The 20,147-nt window shown below is 34.7% G+C and overlaps 1 protein-coding gene and 1 long non-coding RNA gene across 5 annotated transcripts in view; one reads left to right on the top strand and one right to left on the bottom strand.

Annotated features, from left to right (window-relative positions):
- LOC118261815 (uncharacterized) overlaps positions 1 to 20,147 on the bottom strand; it is a 123,330-nt gene that overhangs the window by 32,096 nt on the left and 71,087 nt on the right. The gene's annotated exons all lie outside the window — the stretch shown is intronic.
- LOC118282310 (uncharacterized) overlaps positions 1 to 20,147 on the top strand; it is a 122,098-nt gene that overhangs the window by 31,440 nt on the left and 70,511 nt on the right. For all 4 annotated transcript variants that reach the window (XM_035572706.2, XM_035603529.2, XM_035603454.2 and 1 more), the window contains exon 2: positions 10,397 to 10,540. In XM_035572706.2, coding sequence (XP_035428599.2) covers positions 10,397 to 10,540 — 144 coding nt within the window. The remainder of the gene's footprint in view (positions 1 to 10,396; positions 10,541 to 20,147) is intronic.

Here is a 20,147-nt window from a genome sequence, read left to right as displayed (position 1 = left end):
TTATCCCTGTATGCACTATGGAAGTACACCAAAGGACAATCCCCGGCTGATGCAAGACTATTGTGAGATATGGTAAAAAAAATGATCAGGGATATGGGTGTGGGTGGCTGTGGAATAGTTAACCGGTTAACTATGGGGACTATGGCCCCTGCCCCTGACCAATATTGAAAAATACGGATACAAATCATTTTTCAAATCAAAATTGTTATTCAGAAAAGTATAGTAAAAAAAGATGTGACTTTCTAGAGGTGTCGCTAAGATGTAAATGTGACCATCTGGGTGGATCTACTGAGGTGAGGATCCCAAACTCCCTAGTTTTTCTCCCCAAAAAGTTAGGCGGCATTCCAAGGTCTTCTCCGTCATCAAAAAAAGTACCTACCCTAAGCGGTTTAGGTGTCAAAACGTACCTAACGAACTTTGTATTTATAACAATACTTGAAATCTTGGCCCATTCTTCTTAAATAAGTTTTGTCTGGAGAAATATAGGTATTGAGGTCCGCGTGTTAGAACACTAAAGTTGAAACGAGCAATTCAAGCCGTTGCGAAGTTTGGAGACCAACAAAGTGCCGTTGATTCCGACAACTTTATAAAACAGACTACGAAGTTGCTGTTTCATCATAGTTCGGGCCATTCTACGAAACATTGGGCTAGGTGACAAAACGGTTTTTAAACGATAAATAAATCAAAAATGTATAACAGAGCGGTGCTACACTTTTATATTCAATTTTATTTTACGTTAAAAGTAAACATAAAGCGTCGGAGCTGGTAAAAAATAAAACGATCCAACAAATAGCGTGGTCGCACCGCTAGCGGTTAAAACATGTGTTTATTTACTTTATTATTTAGATAGGACCTATACAAAAACAACTATCCGACGAATTCGTAACAATTGGTGTCCTTTACCAAATATTTTCCAAAACGAGAGACGAACATTAACACCAAAAGTGCGCTGAGTTTTTCAATGAAACGGTTACTGTCTGATATACGAGTAGAAAAGGGTATCAAAAATGTTGGAAAAACGATAAACAAGACAAAGTTGAACAGGTTTTTGCCGAATCACGTATGGTATGGACTATCTGAAACAACTTCAAACAAGCCAGTCGAGTAGACATAACAACATCAAAGGCTCTAAACTACAGCAACAAACGAAATTAACTATTCAGTATACCTACTACTGAGCTTCAATCCCTGAAGGAGATGTTCCAGAAATATATAGAGCTAACACCACATTACATACAAATATAATTGTGCTATTTAGTAATACTTTCTTAATAAAAAACACTGTTTCCTGATGTAAATATATTGAGAAAAGCTCAACTAGTTTCGAGTCACACTCTTAAACGTGAGCGTAAACCATTATTTTTAGTTAATTTAGTACCTATGTCTCAAGATAGTTATTATGAAAATATTAATCCTTTCTTAATATTAATTTTCTATAATCCCGTTTCATTTTAGTATTCAAATCCTCTTAGTCAAAGTGCGCATGACAACAAAATGGCGGATTAATAAGCACTCGAAGATGGATAGAGATAAAGATTATTATCTGTGTGACATCAAAGAGAGGATGGCCGTTAAAAATTTTAGCTAAAAAAGTAAATAAAATGTCGTCTTATCTTCGGGTATTTGGACATGTTGTTAGAAGATAACTTATAGAAATAGATTAATGATTATGGGTTTGTAATAATCTGTTGGCTTATATACAACTGAAGATATGAGAGTATTAACATTCTATATTATTAAACTGTTTTATTTCGCTTGGCTTGTTTGGGTCAAGCGCAGTAACTAGAATTCAACCCCTTCTTTACGACAGATCGATCTGATATTTGGTTACACTATCTTAATCTTGATAACCCTACAATATAATACATATAATATTTTTTCCCATAACTTACTACCCTATGAAAACCGTTAAACATAAAAAAATATTTGTACGTATTACTTGCTTTCATTTCATTCAAAAAATATTAAAGCTCTTCATAGAAATTGGTATTACAGTTGTACAGATAAAATCAATCAAGAACATAGTACCTTTTCGCCTACCTTTGAATAAAAACGTATGTTTTTATTTATTTTTCTGTTAAAACTGTCACCGTTTATACACTAGTAGGTAAACAGAATCCATTGCAGTGCTTCAAAAGAGAGCAGTTTATTTGTATAGCTTTTGGGACGCGAATATTTAAGTGAAATGTTTTTTATTTTTAATATCATAAGCCTGTATCGAAATACGGTATATTTTTGTTACATTGGTCAAATATTACTTTTTATACAGAAGTTGATAAATTAACGAACTTCGGTTTTATTATAACATTCGTGAGACATACTAAATTAATTATTATGTTATCGGCTTACTCACGTAACTGTTTGAAGAGAAACTCGACTAGTTTCAAGCCGTACTAGAGGCTCGTATTGATGAGCAGCATTTCGCGACATACGACGCTGCTACTGTTAATTATTATTATTAATTAGACGGACTAAACTCTATGTTTCTTTTAATTTAATGTCTAAATCTAGTCACTAACGGATTAAGAACCACATTGGCAACCGCAGTCAAAACGCATATTTTATATAGTGAAAGAAACGTTTTCCTCGCACATTATAATTAATTGTATACTGCCTCTTAAGTGCACTTTAACTTAACTCGTTTGTTAAAATTAATATACGGAGAAAGATTCATGTTCAGCCCACGCAGGGCAGACCGCAACCGTGTGTTCCACCGTGTCCTCCGGGCGGCCTTCGCATGATCACTTTTAAAATGGAACAGCTATAAGCTTAAAGAATCGATAAGTGGCGTTCTCGGTTTTGAAATGTATTGATCATCACATGTCACATGGCATAATCTGCTTAGCTAGGTTTTCGCTAACAGGTGCATTCAACACAAGTGTAGGAATCCTTAGGCAACAAGTAGTGAGCGAGCTATACCCCGTGACGGGGACATTACAGTTTCGGAGCGAGGCGAGGCGAGACCGTAACTTCGGCCACGCGACCGCTAACCGCAACCATACGCGACATATGTATTTTGTATGAATTGTTCTGACTTTTATTTTATGAAGGGGGAGGATTCTATATTGATGTTTATTATAGCTATGACTAAAATAGATATTAAGTTAGGTAGGTACTGCTTTTACTACAGTAATAAGATGTCTATCGCCCGAATACTGAAATGCTACTCAATTTTAAGTTGTACTTAAATATCGTGCTATCTCTGTCATTTTATAAAGAATTGTTAAGGATAGAACTAGTTTTGAGAGCGTCTTAAAATTGAGTAGCGTTTGAGTATTTGGACATATATTATTATTCCCATGTAAGGTCCAAATTAGGTCATTGACGTCAACTCGTGGTGATTTAACAATTTACAGACATGTTTTTTTTCGTTTATTGGCTCGAGTGGATTGCTAGAAGGCGTCGGTAACAACCCTATCCAATTTATATGGGGTCGCGTACCTGTGGGGTGACAACACTGACAACTCAAGTGCTACATAAGTAAATAAACTTGTCCGTGTGATTACAATTCTGTTATAACAAGTTTTATTATCAAAAGGGAAAAAGCGGGATAGAAATTGATACGTTTGACACAAGCATTGAGTAATAGGTACCAGATATAAAAAAAAAATATTGTAGGAATGTTTTTACTAGATACTGCATACAACATACAACATGCAACATAATATTTTAGTTCCGAATGTTTGGATATAAATTCCGGTTTCCGACAGACTAACCTCAGTTAGCGCATTTTATGACAAGCTGCTCGCCCGGCTTATCGCGGCCTCATCCAGATGATTTATTGAGTATCGGGACATATTTATCTATTCTAACTTCTACTGGAATTTAAATAGTCTATAGAAAAGAATAGACATTTCCACACACATAATATTTACACCCAGTCAATATTGCATAGTTACTAGTTACCAAAACTAAAATATATTCCTGTTTATAAACATATCCCATATCATTAATATCCACAATGACATAATAATATTACGTATATCGACAGTTGAAAGGCAAATTGATCTAAGAGACATTTTTTGCGATCATTTGATGGAGAAAAATTCGGATGATTGATTCCGAATATGTATATATGTAAATTAATATCGTAAAAAAAATCACTTAGATCAATTAGCCTTTCAACCATTAACAACCATTAATATAATCCTAGAATACACACAAACAGAAAACTGGCCCCGCAAGTCACATGCAATCGCACTAACGATAATTACGAAGAAAGTCGAAACATTCGTGTTGAGGTCGGAAACACCCGGAAAAAAATCATCAATCTTCATTAGCAGGTGACAATAATGATTAATGACAGTTCATACAAGTGATCAGATACAAAAAAAAAGTTTCACAACACCAACGATGTTAAATTAAGTCAAGTTATTAATGGAGAACTGATTACTCGACATGAAATGTCGAATCTTATTTATTGACTACAGCAATTTGGGCCAAAACTACGAAATGGTCATGTGCTGCCAAAATGCCGGACGAAAATGGTGTTTAATTAAATTGGGGAAAATAGTTGCACTTGTCGATGATGAAATTCACTGTCTGCAGCTTTAAGAAGCGAAATGACTACAGAAAACATAGCATGGAATCTTTAAATATAGTATGGACCATGACAATGTTGACGCTAACCTTTATGTAAAGCATGAAGCTCAGAGTAAGTAGGATTTCAATGTCCCCAGATTTACAAGTCAAGTACTTTCTTCACTACCTAATTGCCAAAAAATCACTACACCACCACAGAGATGTGTCAGAAATTCTATCTGTTCGAGGTAACACGGATCTACAATGTCTCATTTCACGAATCGTAAGCGGAGTTGGTGTTCGTGAATCATGATCGATTTTCGTCGTTTGGCCACCCCGATTCCGCCCTCGCCACCCTCGCCTTATGACTGAAAGTAAATTGAGTAACGGATATCATGAATTATATACATTAGTTCGCGAATAATGGTACACTAGTACGTAACGGGCTAATGGAGCGTCAAAAATTGATAACCGTTGAAATAATTTCGTTTTAGCACGAACCTCTAAGCAGGTAAATTCTTCTTTGAGAGTTCCATGTGTAAATCTAATAAGATCAGATTAAGGAACAGGATAAGAGGATTTCCTTGATCAACAGTAAATTATATTTCCATAAAATGAATCCTTCTTTGAATGAAGTAAACAATATTTCAATAATTTCATGGAAAACACAAAGATTTTCCATATCGTAGATCTTGTGTTAACGTAAAAATATTCTAATATATAAATAGCTACATGACATGGCGTACTACAGTACCATAAGCCACTACAATAAGCTCTCACTTGTGTCTCAGCCTTTGATATTGTCAAGATGCAATAATGTTCGTATTTCTTTATTATTATATTGGAATAACTTGTGGGTTCTACGGGGTTATCGTTATTGCGTATACTAAAATATTGCATAAGGATGAAAAATTTAACTTTCCACTAGATATGTTATGAGTGGCGCTTGTATTTTATTGCAATAAAACTATACTTTCCCCTCTTATCACTACAGTATCCTAGGTACGAGTTTGCTTTACGTTTAAAGAAATCGAAACAAGAGCGCGTTCGTCGAGCGCTAGCAACTTACTCATGGGCATGACAAACAGATTTTACAATTACAATGGCACAGAAACAAAATTAACGCATTAATGACGTCGCGTATCGTCATCCTCATTACGATAATAAAGGAAATAATAATTATGTTCTCATTTTACTCAAAAAAATTGTCTAGGTATCATGGGATTAGGTTTATGTCATTAAATACAAATAAAATTAAACCCAGTTAAACCATGAAGAATGTATTTCGAAGTTTAACCAAAAAGGTAGGTAGGGTCAACTAAACTTTTGTCAGCGCCTATAAATACTAATACACCTTAATATAAGTTCCGTTATTTATACCTTAAAAAAATAAAATACTTTTTACTTTCGGAAGTCGATGTTTCTCGGTATTATTTGTTTGTTACACCGACTTCCGAAATTAAAGTTATTTTTAACTTTTTTAGTGAAGTCGGTTTATTTTTTTGTAAAAAGTATTTTATTTCACACTTTTTAGTTGCGATACTCAGTATCGCAACTAAAAAAGTCGGTTAAAATTCTCTATCTCAATAACTACTTTATTTATTTGTATTGTCACAGTCACTTACGGCGCGTTCCAATAAACTACTGATCGGTAAATTTGCTTACGAGCCGTAGAATTTTGACATAAGCTCCATACAAAATGTGTCAAAATTCTACGGCTCGTAAGCAAATTTACCGATCGGTAGTTTATTGGAACGCGCCGTTAATTAACTTCATTATTATTTCTATGTGAGTATGAAGTTCCATTGGCCATTTCTGGTCTTCTTCATCAGTTCCACCTCTTCAAAGGTTACTTTTTGACTGTAAATGCTTCAATTCTAGACGAATATACCAAAATCACTACATAGTTCCCTATAATATTTGAGGAGTTCCCTCGATTTCTCTAAGATACCATCATCAGATCCTAACTTTGTGACAATGGGACCACCTCAGAACTATCTACTTTCGAACAAAAAAGAATTTTGAAAATCCGTAGACAATTGACGGAGTATAACTTTATTGTGATTTCTATGTGAGTATGAAGTTCCATTGGCCATTTCTAGTCTTCTTCATCAGTTCCACCTCTTCAAAGGTTACTTTTTGACTGTAAATGCTTCAATTCCAGATGAATATACCAAAATCACTACATAGTTCCCTATAATATTTGAGGAGTTCCCTCGATTTCTCTAAGATCCCATCATCAGATCCTAACTTGGTGACAATGGGACCACCTCAGAACAATCTACTTTCGAACAAAAAAAGAATTTTGAAAATCCATCGACAATTGACGGAGTATTCGATGAACAAACATACAAAAAAAAAAAACATACAAACAGCCGAACATAGTACCTCCTCCTTTTTGTGAAGTCGGTAAAAACTAATCTCATTGCCCTAGAAAATTACCAATATGAACTGCAACAAAAATAATAAATCTGTTGCAGTCTTCCTTCTAGTCGACGACAAGGTTTATAATATAAAAATAAGTATAGAAAGTTCACGGGGGAAGTCGGCAAATAGAACGCGAGCGAGACTAGGTCGGGTCGCTAGTCATATACAAGAAAATAGATTATGTCAACAATGAATAAAGGATGTGGAAAACTCGCATGTCTAATATTTACATAAACAACTGTACACAGTACGCGACCAACCGTGCGTGAAAATTCAAACACGCTTTTCAAATATACGAAATAAATGCAGATTTTCTGCAACTAAAAAAACAAAACGTAGCTAAAAAAATTTTTACCAATTTTATGTTTTACGGTTTAGAATTTAGAATACGGTTTAGAAAGAAAAACAGCTTTATTTGCACCAATAAAAAAAGAATAAACATAAATAATTAATATGAAATAAAATACCTAAAAGTATACACGGCGCAAAAAGGCCAATAGGTACTATAAGCACCTCACAGCCTCTAAAAATGAAAAATAATATTTATATGAACCAATTCTACAACATTTCTAAAATATAAGAAGATACGAGCACAAAAGCGAAATCAAACACTGCAGTTTTACAAGTATTCTAAGGATTATATCGATAAAATATCAGGTAAACGACGAAAGCTGCTCCGGTCGAGAGCTCTGATTTGCTTTATTGAATTGTGGTAGAAAAGTCGATACCGTCCACAATAGCCTTTACGACGTTAAGCCTTCCTGATGACATTGAAAAATTGGGACGATTCTGGTGCAGACGGTATCTACCGACCTGACGATTTTAAAGCTTCTTACGTTATTGAGGCCGATGTTACTCACAATACTCACAATTTGCTGAGGTGCAGCGCAAGTGTTCTCGAGTTAATCCATTTGAGTGCATCCTTAGACCGCGAAATTATATTAATATTTCATGTTTCGTCGCGTTGGAATGAAATGCAACCCACGTTTACGTTAAAAGCGAGCTACTTAACTAAGACTGTTATTCAAAAACAATAGTTAGTGGGTGGAAAGGTGAAACCATTTTAAAATCAAGTCACAATAATTTTAAAAGTGTTTTCTAATATAGTTTTATTTTGTCTAGGTCTAGCAAATCAGATCTTTACAAAAAAAAAAAAACATCAAGTACAAATAATGTTGCTGCACCCACGCATATTTGTAGGATAAATAAGTATTTAAGTTATGTACCATTACCGATTTCTGATAAACATGTTTACAATTTTAATAAAAAATAATCATTAAGCAAATTAACACATTATCATTCAATTTGTAACAACATAAAAATCTCAAACAGGAATCGTTTAATCTTTATTTGTATCTCAGCACATCTTAAACAAGAAATGTCGTTTCGAGCATTTTAAAGTGGAAATAGAAACTTTGTCGCATTTTTGTAGTTCCAATACCAACAAGAAATGCGAAAGAGAAAGTCAAAGATGTAACAGGTGGTTTTGTCCTTGGTACATCATCTATTGATAGCAAATAGTTCAAGATTGTAGAACTTCCAACGTTTTCTCAAGTCAGTTAAGAAAATGTTCTTTATTGGTCCGTAACTAGGTTGATGTTTGGTCTGTAGACTACCGTTATAATTTTATGTAAATGTTCAGCATTTTGGTAATTTATGTAGGGCTAACTTTATTTTTCAGGATAGCTTGACCACGCTATAATCAACGTATTTTCTTTCATGGATGCTCCATTAAATCCAGTCTCATTAAATTTAAACGACGGTCATGAAGTCGTAAAATATTTTTCTGTGACAACCATTTAGAAAAGTCGTTTGTTGTAATTAATAAGAAGTTATTGTAAAACGTATACTTTGGATAAAGAACCCAACAGAAGCTTACCTGATAATACCTTCAATATTTTTATAGGGTTTCAGTAGATACTTGAAATGGAATCTATAACTAAAGAACGTGAACCGTAAACCGCAAGTGCAATGCGTTCCAACACATGAGGTCGAGGTGAAGGCAATGCTCGATCGTGTCCTCACACATACGCACGTACGTGTCCGTAGTTATACACGTAAACAGAATTCATTCGATTGTACCAATACGGCAAAACAAGGATTAAAACCTAGCTGTTACCGTTGGCCCCGTGTCAATGGTAATCATGAAGGGCCAACATTTTTTTTAAAGAAACTATAGATACCTTCACTCTTCTCCATTTCCAACTGACTTAGTTAGCCATTTTAATAGCTGGCACATACACATACGTATGTTCTACTTCACCATCAAATAAAATTATTGTGGACAATATGTATAATGTCATCCATTTAGGAGAACCGCGGACGAACGGCGTGCGGATTATATCCTTTCTCTAAAGCTGACCAACGAGCTAACGCTCGGTACTCTTGATATGCTCACCACTACTCTAATCATAAAATGATCCTCGCATTGAGCAATTAATTATATATCACTCAGTAAGCTATAGTGATTACTATTAACGACTTACGCCAAAGTAACATATAAAAATATGGTTCATGCTATTTATGTGGTTCAAATTTCCATATACAAAAAAAACCAACAAATTTTAAGATCTCAAGTCGAAAATCGCAAGCATTTTCTTCGCAAAATATCAATAAAATGTAAACCAATACGTTTTATAGTAAGTAAAGATTTAGTATTTGGATTTAGAGAACAACGGTCGGGAATAGTGATGAACAGATCAATCAATAAGGGAGCTTAGGTCGGCCATGGTTGGCCCGTCGGCGCTGTACAGAAGTCTTTGACATGACAACCAATGCGGGCGGGTACGGAAAACCTAAAACACGACTGACAACGGTGCGGTGGCTTACCATTGCTCTGATTGCCAATCAGTTAGCAGTTTTCAACTGCCATTTCATGGAATGGGAATGTCAATTTCGTAAAATAGCTTTCTAGGATTGCGGGGACATACTGTTGTTTTGTTTTAGCAAGTTTGTTATTTCGTTTTACAAAACGTAGTAAGTTGTTCTAGGAATATTCTTTGTACGTCTTCAATACAAAAATATTTGGTATGCTAAGCGTATAAATGTAAGAAATCGGGATGAGATAGCTATATCGTATTTTCTATGAATGCCTGTATACGGTTTATCTATAAATCTACAAGAAAGGCGCAAGAGGCCGGTATCCAATGCATTATTCGCTCAAACTTGTATTGTTATTTTCATTAGTATTACGAATGACGAAATCTATATCCCAGGTCAGTTATTTACAGACAAAAAAATATAAATCTAATAAATATGAATTATCACTCCATTTGTGATATCTGATATTGATAGGCAACTAATTTGTTACACTTAAATATTTGTTACGGCAAAACCCTCTTAAAATATCCCTCAGAATATTTACAAAGAACTTTTTTACACGTTAACATATAACAGTCCCTGATTAAAAAGTTCCAAAGCTTGATATTAACATGACATTATATTACAGAAATGGAATACAGCTATGAAGAGGAGGAGGGGAGTGACGTGGAGACGGATTTGCGGCCGGTCGCTCGCCGGACGGCTAAGCACATCGCCGCCGGGGAAGAACGACCGCGGATCAATTCCAGCCAACAGACCACCCCCACCGATGGTAAGTACCACGTTAAGCCGGAACTTCAATTAACTAACAATTTTCATATGGTGAATTGGTGGTACGTGGTGGATTCATACGTTTTTAGTATTTCAGATCAATCCGTCTTAATTATCTTACCTGCAAATATTGGTACTGATAGTTTCTATAAAACCAACGTAACAGTGAATAATAAAATTATATTATATTATATAATTAAGGTTCGCCATTTGTTTGTTTGTCACTATTGGATTACAGGTGTACATAATAGATACTGAGAATCGTTCTTGTTTTACATCATCCGCTGTGTCCTATAGAGAGGTTACGTAAATGACAGATTTATTTTCAGATTTTTTTGTTATTCAAGCACTACGGTATAATAAAATTACTTTGATTGAAAGTTTGCTCACACCGACGGACGAGTGACGCTTCGTCAATGGAATGTAATTTTGGCTCACTCTATGCGAGTGACCCGACCTAGTAATTAAATCTCGTACATGTTCAGCAAAAAACTTCACACGTTTCCATTCTTTCTACTACTTTAATATAAAACGAAATTTCGCTCTTCTTTATTACATGCCCGAACAACGTGGAGAGTTGATTGCATGTTCCCTGAAACGATACAATGAAAATTTCGAAAAATATACTTTTATTGTCATATTCCCGAGAATGTCGACTAACGAATATAAGTAAACATGTCACTAAAAAAAGAATAAGTAACAATCACTTTACACTTCCTATGGCAAAAACAGTTAGTAAAATGGCCTGGTTTATACCAGGAATAGAGAATTGCTTTCAGCCAGATGAAATAGGTAGAACGGGAAATAGCCAATGCCTGATGGACAAAGCAGGTCGGCTAAATTCATACCAACCAGAATTCGCAAGTCAGCCTCGTGACACAAACATTTCAACTTGATTGAAAGCACAGAATACTATTAACATAATTTGCATTTATTCAACTATTTTATCTTTGTTCATGTCTCTCTAGACAAAAGTAATAAACTGACAAAAGTATTTGTATTCATTCCGTTGAAGACAGGGCCTTAATTTAACTTTAATTACAACATACATAGGCGACTACCTCGGCCTACATTTCATGTAAATATTGTGAGACTCGTAGTTCATTACAAATACGACTCATAAAATTAATTAGTCTAAGGCTCGAGTATTGATTCGCAGCTCTTGGCTTTGTTTTTGGAAGTACCTACTTTGATGTTCACGATGTTCTCTCAAAAACTACATATTTTCTTAAAAGGAGTTGCCTCGTGGTAACCATTTTCAATTCAGTTCAAAAGTTAAGGTTTTGAATAAACCGAAACTTGACGTTGAGTTGAAAGTAACTCCGATAGGTGTATTATACAGTATATCTCGTGTTCTTTATCATTGATCCAATAAAATGTGATACGGTTAGTAACACAACAAACGAGAAAAGGCTTTCAATGAATAAACGGATGCAATCGAATTTTGTTTCAGTTAACGCGTTTAAAATAAATGATAAAACCGATCGGGTCGAAGGTTGGTACGCAGCTACGCGGCCATGCATAACAAATGAACGAACAAAGTACGTATACGCGGGTATACACTATACAGGGCTGACCGCGTTTTTCATTAGACTTCCAAGTTGGTGACATCCGAACGGGACGTAGCCGCCATTCACAATTAGTTTATTCATTAGGTACGAGTAGATAAACGTTTTAGTGCTTAACGTATTGATTGATAAATGGACCGTTTCTCTAATGACAAGAGTAGGTAAGTTGGTTGGAGTAACTAGTAACAATACATGCAACGGAATTATAAACCCGCATCTGTATTATATTATATTGTGGTCATCCGACCACTGCGATGGTGAGGTATGTAGATATTCTAAGGTAACATCGGTGATACCGCACATCGGGCGGTAGTGGTTGTATGATACGAGCCTCGGATCGCCGGCTTTGATATTCATAGTATGGCGCCTTTCATCAAATATTAATAAACTCACTAATATGAATCTGGGTATCAATGACAAAGTACTGATTTATTCATTGGACATCGCTTCTTCCTTTTATCCATCAAAATAAATGACAACAACTAAAGCTCATCGAGTACACTCCGTGTGCGATGCAATGCTTTAATCTCCTGTAAGTCCCACTCGCTCGGTTTCGTAACAAAAAGAATACGAATACGTGAAACGCGAACACGTGCAAAGGTAAAGTGATTTGCTCTCTGTAGGAAGTGACTTTCCGCAGTCACTGTGAGCAGTAACGATGAAGGTAAACGTTAATTTCAGTTTTAAAAAACAAGAACCAGCGCTTACGGCAGGAGTCTCTCATTTAAAAAAGACATGTAAGACTAGTCAATTTCATTAGTCTACAGAATGAAATGGCGAATTCGTCCCTAGACCTAAATGCCGTTATGCTAACAAGAATTTATGAAACAACTGTTGTACGAATGAAGAATAATAGTCAGATATTATTATAATTTCAGCTTCGCAACACAAGATAGACAAATCTAAATTAATAACTCGTGCTCGTTTGCGACAGAAATCAAATTTGCGAAGCTGAAGCGTGTTAATTAACATAGGTTCATGATTTCCATTAAACGTAAAGCCTGGCTATTAGTCGATTTGGCACGTACTACTTCACTGCCGTATCATTGGGGCCACTCCGCAGTTCCCCGGTATTAAGTGACGCTAATGTGGACCAAGTCAAATATGCACATACTTAACAAGGAGTCAACGGTATTTTCCTCTGCTTTAGTGCAATATTTTATACCATATATCATACATTTTATACAAAATACGTTAGCAAGGATCTCAAGTAACACTACCGACTTTATTCCAACTTTATGAGTCCGAGAAAAACAAACATGAGAAAATAAGTGCTTGGCAAGAAATGATCTTTGTATGAAAAGGCAAATCTGAGAAAATTATTAATTTTAAGGAGATTCTTGTTACATTATTATGTTGTTGCTATCTTGTTGATGTACGAATAACAAGAATTTGCTTTTATGATACAGATCCTGTTTAATATTTTCAAACCAATTTGAATAAAGAATACCTCCACTTCCATGGTAACATTTGATGCTTAAAAAATATTTATTAAGGTTACCAAGAAATCAGTCAAAATTTCATAGTGATAAGACAAACAAAGAACTTGTCATACAGTGCAAATGGACAAACAATTGTTTTGTGAGAGCTGTCGTGGCATCGTATGCTGGCCCGACCACAATGGTAGTTCCACAATGCTGGGGCACAAAGCCGCACGGCAATTCACTGAATCGTAAATACCGAGGTGGCTGTACCTGCTTGACCTTTCCCTTGACGGCTCTGAATCGACGGACCGGTTTACCAATTACCTGATCAATTTACCACCCTGTGCAAAGTTAATGGAGAATATAGGGCGTCCTTGTTTACCGATAAATCCGTTATTGAAACTGCATAGAGCCGTTTAATGAAAGTGACAATCTCTGGCCGACACGACACAGCAAATATTGAAAGGAGCTCTGCTCGGACCGAAGTTATTTCGGAGTCAAAGCAGAACATTTCGATTGAACGTCCCCCTCTAACACCTCCCTCTGGACAGACCAGTTTGTGCTGTAACTGAATTTGATAAATGACCTGACATTCTGAATAACTCAATATAATTTCACTACAAAAGAATATTGATTAAACATTATCTATCTCTCTGAATACAACAGTATCTATCTAAAATATGGTTGTCACGTAGGCGTTGCGAATTAACACCTGCATTAATAAACGCGGTAAGCTAAGGATTTCTGTTGCCGTCATCCTACGTAGCAAATCTAAACTTGGTAAACTATTAGCAATCTCATCTTTGTATAATAAAATTCAATAATAAGCTTCCAATACGGCAATCGAGTAAAAGTTTCGTTGTAAGTAAGTGCGCTGGTAACAGACTTTCGAACGAGATGGCAAACAAAGTCAATTTATTTTAATTTAACATGTTTATATCGCCGACAATATTCACCGTGGGCGGGCCGTGGGCGGATGTCAAAGTTCTGGTCCGCTCGAAAAACGTCCCTAGCTCGTAAGATTCAGTATTTAATGGTTGACGTCATCTACTGACGCGGTTCCTAGGTACCACCACGTCTCGAGTTTCACACTCGATATTAAATATTATAATGCAGTGCCGGGTATAAGGTGTTTAATATCAATATATATGTATTTATTTTTATCGAGATTCAAGAAGTATATTTTTAGTTCGGTTCCACTTCATATTAAAATCTATTTCTCAACAAGTGTGCACAATCAACCGAAGAAAATCTAGTCAGACTGGTCCCTAGAGAACTAAGATGCAAAGATGGTTTTCATGTCATTTTATTCAGACTGAATCAGACAAATATGTTCGCTGTGCAATGAATCAAATAAAATGTCATATCTTGGATAACGTAGTACTCTGACTATTTCAATTTTAATAATATAATCCATAGAAAGTACTGAAATAATGGGACTAGTATTTTTAAGCATATCTGGTTTCTGCGCTGTCTTCCTAACAAGCTTACGTATTGACAATTTCTAGTACCAATAGCTCCGCCATATATTCGAAGGATATGCATTATTCTATAGACAGTTATAGAGGGGAATATACGGGGATTTGCTAAGTACCGTACAAAATGTTAAGGCAAGCAAATGCACATGTACCTGTGTTTGATACGTATGGTAATGTTAAGCCGATGGATCCATCCATTGGCGTAGTCGGGTTAAGCCTGTGGGGGATTACAATATGGGCAATGTTTGTTAGAGGGTTGAAACACCAAACAACAGAGCCACTTTCGAATATTACGTGAATGATATTAATTGAAAACAAATACAATGAAACATACAATTGTTAAATATTAAGAACAAACTTCTACCAATATCTGATTCTATCGTTTACAGATACATGCATTCGCCAAACACTTGACCAGAGACGTAACACAGGTGTCGCGGGAACGCTGTACGAAGTGTGCGGACGCTTCAAACACGACCAAATACAATTAACACCTGACATTATCGAGTTTCCTGGCGGCATGCCTGCCTTTGACAACTAGTACTAGACCTGCCCATCATGTAATGTCAATTACGAGCTTCAATTCAGAGTAGATATCGATTAATCAAGCCGTGAAATTAGAACAGTATTTAGTCAAGTGCTGCGCATAATAGCTGTTTGTGGCTATTTAGTATTAAATACTAGGCAATTAGGTAGTTCAGACACACAGTGCCCATCCCTAATTATAAATAACAAAAGTGAGGTATCACATTTAGGATACCAGATTGGAACGAAGTTCCATTCTTTTTGAAATATGTACGTATTATAGGATGATTAAATAAATTAACATCAGTTACAGTATTAAAATAAGAAAAGTAAATAACAGTATTTTCATGTATATAATTATTTGATCATATAAAATTAATGAATGATACATAAACTACAAAGCAAACCGTATCCGTCAAAAATAACGTTGATCGAAAAAATATCTGTATTTTATTTACGTTGACTATTCTTGGCTAAATTTTTGCTTTGTGAATGTATAAATTAATACGTAAGTAATTTTAATTCATTCGAATAAGTAAAGAATATTTATTCTATTATTATGTACATAACAATATCTATTTATTTTCAATGTATTTAGAATCTATTTTATATTTTCTCAAATCGATTTGATAATAATCTAGGCAGAATTATCAGATCACATTATCACCTTCCCGCCTCTCTAAAAAAAGCAAATAAATATGGCCGTTACTGTCACTTCGAAATTTAAAATATTAGAACGTGAAACAAATTGTCGCGACGATTTTTCGTGACGTTCGCCTACAGCGTACCGCAAGTAGCAAAGCAATATTGTACAATTCATTCCAATAATATAATATTGCTTTGCAATTTAAGTAAATGATTTTATGAATTTTAGAAATAGCCAAGTAGCCAACAGGAAAAATTTTCAAAGTTAAAACGATATTTAAAAGGTACCCCAAGTTTACGGAATCATCAAGCTAGACATAAATAATTTTCATTTGTTCATACCAATTCTTTAAAATTACTTACTTAATTCAATTATTGAATTGACGACTTTAAAGAGAAAGCTAAGAGTTTTCTATTTTCGTCGTTTGAAGTCGTCAAAAGAAGCTTGATTTGTGTACGATGTTGTCAGTGGGGATTGTGATTGTACCTTAATAATACAGACCAATTTCCTTTGAGAAAAATACAAATGTAAAAATATTTACTTTTGGAGGTTACTACAAAAAATTCAATACAGATTTTCCTTCATTTTATTTATAGAAAGAAAGTAAATACGTAGATAAAATGTAGTTGAATAAATAAGGAGTCAATAACATTAAACTTAGGATCAGACTATAAGCGTCATTGGAGCGGTAAGAAGCAGTGGAGCGATCATATACATACATCGTGGGGCTTACCCAGCTTCCAATAACGTCTTGCATGAGTGGAAAATGCGTTAGCAAACTACTCACCTTTGCTACTGCAATTCCTGCCTGCTACGAGTGCAGTTTGATTTCGAACCACAAAAGCCTACCGAATATATGTGTCTAGCTTGGTAGGCTATGTGAGTCTGGCTGGTGTGTGTCTAGAAGATATGATTATGTTTCAAATCCCACAACAACATAAATAGAATCAGAAAACAATATAAGTTTTGGTATACATATTTACATATAAACGCTTCACTGAATCCTCTATCTTACATTATCGATATTTATATTTCTGAATAAATAAACATTAAAAATTAAGGCAGCCGGAAAAATAATCGAAGACATGTCAACGTGTGGCCGACCTGAATCACAAATATCAGAAACCAAAATAGGTACTCGAAGCTACTGTCTGGAGAGTAACGACAACCTCAATGTCCTGGTTTAGGAATCAATGGTCGATACCCTGGCATTAAATATTCTGCTTAAAATAGTTCTTATGTTTAGAACTGCCGAACCTATCTCCGAACTGGCACTAATTATCCTGAGGAAGGAAGGTTCTCCGTCGTCACGTGTGAATTAGCCTTTATTATTCATTAGCTACAAAATTTAGCTCTCAGTTTCCAATTTAACTTGCAAGGTGGAACTAGTAGCACTAGATTATGTTTGGCGACAGTAAATATACAACACTACAGTGCAATATACTCCGCAAAGTAAATGACTGAAGAGTTTACTCATGTTTCTACTTTGAAATAGTAATGTAAAATTAGTTTCTGTCTCGTATTCTTGGGACCTAGATGGTATTAAATTTTCGAAACATAAACATCTTGTTTTGCTTACGTAGAAAACATACATTTTCTTTACATCAAGAAAACATAAAGAGAAAAGGTATTCCACTTCTAAAATGTGTAGTGTAGTGTATTAAATAAAACTTACATTTAAAAAGAATTTAATAAAAGCGTGCAAAAATGTCAGACGGTAGAAACATTTAAATCTGTTGGTAGGTCAAGTGCTGAAGTAACAGAGAAGTATGCACAGGAGATAACGAGATATTCCACATCTTTAAAATTTTAATGAAAACCTTTTCTACCGCTTTCGATGTTATACTTACTGAACTATTTCTTTTTAATAATAATTGCTGTTGCATATAAAAGAATTCGCGAACGTTGCTATTTGAAGCAAGTTTCTCGTCCTTTAGGAATGAAATACAAATAATAATACGTTTTTATGAATAAAGAATATGACAATGAACGAATATGTATATTTTTTGTATAGTTAGTTGTGAGTACGTAATGGAACGCACTGGACCCACACAGGGGAGTTAGTCGCGTCAATTTGAATACAATATATCTACTGTACGGTACCCACCTAACTTTTTAGTTTCCTGTCAAAAATATTCATGGACAAACTTTTTAAACTACAATACAATGGATTTTAAATTACGAATAAAAATTCTATACTGCAGTTATGCTAGACGAACATTGCTTTAAAATGTACCTGTTTACATAAAATAACTAATAAATCAAACTTGCATATTACATGAGCGAGTCATACGATTGCGGACTGTTTTCCCAAGGCTAATTAAGGCCGGCACTATTGTCATACATAAACATATTGTATTCACTTAGTTCAAGCTATTAAGATAGTGCTCCTATTGTGGCAGCGAAATACCCTGCCATTTTCCGGGCTCCATTCACAGATAATAGACTCTATTTCTTACAGAATATGATGCACTTTCCAATAAATATCTTCATTGTGTATCTTTATAATACTTATTGGATGGAAACTGCAATATATTTTCGTATATTATTTGATCAGCTATGTCCTATAACTTGGGCCATATACAGTAATTATAATAATATACTAGAAATGGATTAAATTCATAATGAGGTTTCAATTTGTGAACTATGATAGAAATTTCATTACAACACCGTTGATATTAATTTGAGATTAATTAAAATCGTTAATACTAGGTACTGATTTTTGATTATGTACTACAAAGTGCAAACGTTATAATTTTAACTAATAAATGATAAAGTCATTTATATTAATGTGGAGTGAATAAATTTGTACAACTCAATTCTTATACTACTGACAAGTTTAAAAAATAAAAACAACAATTCACAGCAAAACACAACAATTCTTTCTTGGTAATCGAATCTCAGACATCTTGAGATAATCGAGTGGAGCCATTACAGTTTAAATTAAGATAGGTAAGTTATTTAGGAACAAAATAATGATTTATTTGAACAAGATAATAGGAACAAAATACGAGCAAACCTGATGGTAAGAAATGTTTAATTTAAAAATTATGTTATAAATGCGTTGCCGGCCTTTTGGGGGTTAGAAATTTAAGGGTTGTTGCGGAATCGGGGATTGGGAAGGGGGATAATTGGGCCTCCGGTAACCTTATTCACACAACGCAAGCGTGCTGTGAGGCCGTGGTATCACCCCGGTTGAGCCGGCCCATTCGTATCGAAGCATGACTCTCCCACACTTATACTACAAATGGTATTGATGTAATATAAATTGCATTGACTGATAAATGAGACCTAACATTTATTTTATGTCTCAGATGTAACCCAGTACGTCATCAACTGAAAGAGAACCAGCCATATTATTATCAATCTCACAATTTTAAGGGTTTCAATAAACCCCGAACCTCCTTTGATATCATTCACTTTTATCAGATTTTATAAAATTTCGAGCAAATAATACCAGATTATACAAAAAGAGCGATACGTTTTTAGCATATTTTTCCTGTATCGTTCTTGATTTTGATTTATTTAACGAGGTGAAAATGGCTTGAATTCAATGGTATTAAGATATCAGTCTTTTATTGAACATATTGTGAGTTAAGAAAACTGTGTTTTAGCATTTTAATAGTAAACTAAATGGGATAAGTGTATCTTGAAGTGCCAAAGAAAAACAATTATAGGACCAGACACCTAGCTTCACTAACGGACAGACTGACAGACTATTATTTATTTCTTTATTTGATCACATTTCAAAACTACCTAAGTATTTACGGTTTAATTAGAATAAATTATTGGACTTTGACTTTGAAACATTGGACTTAGACCAGCCAATATTCCCAATACATTCACGACATTTAACTAAATCTTAAAGACCAGATAATTTACTACAAAACTTCATTACAAATTAGTCCCAGACACAACACGAAAAGGTGTATGTTAGTCTGTTAGCGTAACAAAACACTAAAATAGT

Source organism: Spodoptera frugiperda, chromosome 25 (genome assembly GCF_023101765.2).
Source record: "Spodoptera frugiperda isolate SF20-4 chromosome 25, AGI-APGP_CSIRO_Sfru_2.0, whole genome shotgun sequence".
Lineage (NCBI taxonomy): Eukaryota > Metazoa > Arthropoda > Insecta > Lepidoptera > Noctuidae > Spodoptera > Spodoptera frugiperda.
This window is presented reverse-complemented; position numbering and strand designations above follow the sequence as displayed.